The sequence below is a fragment of the Nicotiana attenuata genome, unplaced genomic scaffold (genome assembly GCF_001879085.1).
Source record: "Nicotiana attenuata strain UT unplaced genomic scaffold, NIATTr2, whole genome shotgun sequence".
NCBI lineage: Eukaryota > Viridiplantae > Streptophyta > Magnoliopsida > Solanales > Solanaceae > Nicotiana > Nicotiana attenuata.
The window spans coordinates 184,601-188,981 of record NW_017670741.1 but is presented as its reverse complement, the minus strand read 5'-3'; the positions used below and the strand labels follow the sequence as shown (position 1 = coordinate 188,981).

Genomic DNA, 4,381 nt, shown 5'->3' with positions numbered 1-4,381 from the left:
ACCTGAGCGCTGATTTCCTTCCAGACCAAGCGGACCAGGAGAGACGAGGTAGCTGTCGACGTCCACAGCCCCGTTTCTTCCTTATCTTCTGCATATTTTATTCATCTTCAGACTATGTTTCCAGACTTGTAGTATTTTCATCAACTTTGTAGTAGCTCGTGACTTGTGACACCCCGATCATCGGGCTGAGTTTGGGATGGTTTTTTTCCCCCGTTATGTTACGTTTATTTTCGTACTTATGATTAATCAGTATCTATGGTTTAAACCTGTTATGCTAAGAAAATGTTAAAAAGCAGTGTTGATTGTTCTGTTGGCTGGCCTTGTCTTCACGAGAGGCGCCATCACGACCGAGCAGGAATTGGGTCGTGACAATGAAGCAAATTACATAGTTGCAACTAGCAAACTATAGTTGAAACTATGGTTCTTCCTCTGCAGAATGAAACTCAATTGGCAAAGTCATAGTTGCACCTACAATTTTCATAGTTGCAACTATGGAGAACCTTAGGCAAGAAAACTCTATAAATAGAGTGAATTTTGAAGAGAAGACATCGAGTCTTGGAGAGAAGAACAATTCTTGGTCTCTATTTTGTCTTTACTATTCCTAAGTCCTAGTAGTTATCTTTTTGTGAAAAATAATATCGTTGTATCAATTCTTCGTATTTCTACACTAGTTTCTTTTTCTAACTTCATAATGGAGTAATCTTTTTTTGTTGGGATAGTTGATGAAGCTTGATATATATATATATATATATATATACTATCTCAGTTTTAATACATTCTTGCTTTGAAACTTTCTATTTATATTTTATATTGTACTATAATAATGGTTTTTAACTAATCATTGTTATCACTTCTACATATTTTATCTTTAAGTTATTCTCATATTAATTTTGTAATTCTCACGGAGCAAAATTAATATATAGTAACTATTGAATAAAATAGTGAAGTGAGAGTAATTATTAGTAAGCTATTATTAAAAGTCGGTAATCTTGCTTGCCTCAATTTTAATTCTCACGGAGGAATTATAGTCGCAGGAGTATTGATTTAGTAAAAATATTCACACGAAGTTCTTACTATCTTTTAGCACAATTCAGACCAGAAGATATTTCGGTTTAACCGTCACTAATTTTAACTCAATTAATTACATAACCTCACGGAGTGTTATTAGTTGATTAATTCTTGGTGAGATAAGATATAATTGTATTAGCAAAAAGCAATTATCCTTTAGAGAAATACATGTAGAAAGTGACATTTTATTATAATATATTATCAAGTGAATTCAATGATTCCCAACTCTTTTAAATTATAAATCTTTAGAAAGTTGTTTAATTTTGTTAAGTATTTAACAAGTTTTAATTCCACAAACTTTTCATCAATCTGATTCTCTCAAATAGTAGCTAAAATATTATAAGTCTGTAGAATAAATTTTCCAATCTCTGTGGGACGATATCATAAACTATACTAGAATTTGACAAAGCACGAGCAGGAAATTCCTATACACATTGGCCTCGTCAAATTTTTGGCGCCATTGCCGGGGATTGGCATACATCTACTTCAGATTAAATATTTTATTACTAATTTGAGAATTTATTACTGTTATTTTTGTTTCAGTTAATATTTTCACTAATTAAGTGTTATAACTACTTACAGTGATATTAATCCTAATGTAATGTTTTTGTTCTTATTGGTATTGTAAAAGTTTTTTTTTTCTCTTTTGTATTATTTCTTCCTACTAGTTCCATCATTAATTGTTTTTTAGCAAATTATACATACTGCTATTAGTACTCTCTTCTTTATCATAATAATAGTGTTATAACTACTATTTACTATTTTTATAACGTGTATATTTATAATTGTTATACTATTGTTAGTTATTTCACATTAAAAAAAAAATTTACTACTAAAAAATATTCATATGACCATTCCAACTATATGTATTATCAGTAATTACTTTTGTCCATATATAATAGTATTATAGTATTATTTTTTGTCATAGTTCACTGTTACGTCAGTTTATTTTTCTTTATGTCTATTTTGTTATAATTTTGAGTATAATATTATTATTCTCTATAGATAATAAAATTATCGTACAATTATTTTTGCTTAGCTCCTACTATTTTTATCATTTTTATAATTTCTATATACTTATATCTTTTCTTGTACTTTCTTTACTTAAGAATTTTAAGTAGTTTATGACCCGCTCTTCTACAAAAGAGTTGATCAGTTACGATCCTGAAATTGAAAGATATCTTCGATTGCGCAGGAAAGAACAAACATCGTCTTCTCAAAGAGCAACTTGTGAAGAAATGGAAAACCAGGAAGCAGAGGACATTAACCCACTTGGGATCCCACCACCAGTCCAGGTAGAGGAGCAATTTGATGAAGTGGCGCCAAGGCCAGCAAACAGAATCCTGAGGGATTATGCTAGACCTGATCGCTTCAACTGTGAATCTAGTGTCAGGAAGCCCCCAGTGGCAGCCAACAGCTTTGAAATCAGGACCGTCCTGATTCAGACAATTCAACAATCTTGTATCTTCACTGGTGATACAAGTGAAGACCCACATAGTCATTTAATTGATTTTTTAGAACTTGTAGAAACTGCTAAGTACAATGGGGTACCTCCTGAAGCTATCAAGTTAAGGCTATTTCCTTTTTCTTTAAAAGGAGATGCCAAGACTTGGTTGCAAAGTTTGCCTCAAGGGTCCATTACGACATGGGACCAAATGACTCAGAAGTTTTTAAACAAATATTTTTCCCCTGCTAAAACAACAAAGTTAAGACAACACATATCTAATTTCTTGCAGACTGACACTGAGTCAGGTTATCAAGCTTGGGAAAGATTAAAAGCAATGTTAAGAAAATGCCCACACCATGACATTCCTAAACATATGCAATCGTACAGGCTAATACCCTCTGCTAGAAATGTGATAGATGCAGCCGCAGGAGGTTCTGTAATGGGAAAAACCACAGAGGAAGCATTGCAGCTGTTGAATGAAATTTCTGAGAACGTTATCTAATGGCCATCTGAGCGTGTAATCATTAAAAAGGCTGCTACGGAAAATCAGGTTGATGCTTTAAATACACTAACGCAACAGATTGTTTCTTTGGAACAAAAGTTTGAATCTTTCCAGGTGAATACACAACAATCAAACCAATCTGAGGCTTGTGACATATGCGGAGGAAACCACCAGAACCATGAATGTCAAGCAACCAATCAAATGGATGAACAAGTTAATGTCATCGGTTGCAAGCCATATCCTTTTGGGAGTCCAATGGCACAAAAGCATCCAGGATTTCAGTGGAGTAACCCAAATGGTGCAGAAAACTCTCAAAGCTTCCAGCAACAACAAGTACAGGGTCCGCCGGGATACCAGAGTCAAAATCGTGGACAACTAGGTTATAGACCTTATCAACAACCAGGACCATATCAACAAGCAGGGTCATACCAGCAGAGGCCCCAACAAGCTCATCCAAGTCTTGATGACCTTTTATACAAGTATATTAAGGTCACTGATGAAAAGATGGAAAGCCAAAATTCATCCCTCAAAAATATGGAAATTCAGTTAATCCAATTGGCAGCTCTTGAGTCAGAAAAGATTCAGGGTCCCTTACCAAGCAATACAGAGAAAAATCCAAAGGAGCACCTTAAGGTCATCGCTTTAGGGTCAGGTAAGGAACTTGATGAACCTTATGCGGACAAGCAAGAAAAGAACCAGACTAAACAACAGGTAGATAAGGGTAAGAATGTTGAAAAACCATCTGAACCATCAAAGGAGAAAGAAATAAAGAATAAGGAAAAAAAATTCTGAAAAAATGGCTGCCCCACCTGTGACAATTCCTTTTCCACAAAAAATGAAACGAGAAAAGCTTGATGGTTATTTTGCAAAGTTTTTGGAAATCCTAAAACAGATTCATATTAATATTCCTTTTACTGATGCTTTGTTGCAAATGCCTTCATATGTTAAATTTTTAAAAGAAATTTTGTCAAGTAAAAGGAAATTGGAAGAAGTTTCTATAGTAATGCTTACTGAAAAATGCAGTGCTATACTTCAAAATAAGCTACCACGAAAACTTGGTGATCCTGGCAGTTTTACCATTCCATGCACTCTGGGAGAAGTATATTAAAAGCACTTTGTGATTCTGGAGCTTCAATAAATTTGATGCCATTTTCGATCTTTAGAAAATTGGATCTTGGTGAAATGAAAGACATAGGTGTTTCTCTTTAGTTTGCAGATGAAAGTACTAAGAAACCTAAGGGAATAATTGAAAATGTGCTTGTAAGAGTAGATAAGTTTGTGTTCCTTGTAGATTTTATAGTGCTTGAAATGAAAGAATGTCCTGATGAACCAATAATTTTGGATAGACCATTTCTTGCTACAGG

At 33.9% G+C, this 4,381-nt stretch overlaps 1 protein-coding gene across 1 annotated transcript; it reads left to right on the top strand.

Moving 5' to 3' along the window:
• The first annotated feature begins 2,192 nt into the window (after positions 1-2,192).
• Positions 2,193-3,809, top strand: LOC109242856. Its single transcript, XM_019409726.1, has 2 exons — positions 2,193-3,008; positions 3,132-3,809. The coding sequence occupies exons 1-2, from the start codon at positions 2,193-2,195 to the stop codon at positions 3,807-3,809; spliced, it is 1,494 nt and encodes a 497-aa protein (XP_019265271.1).
• Positions 3,810-4,381: the final 572 nt, after the last annotated feature.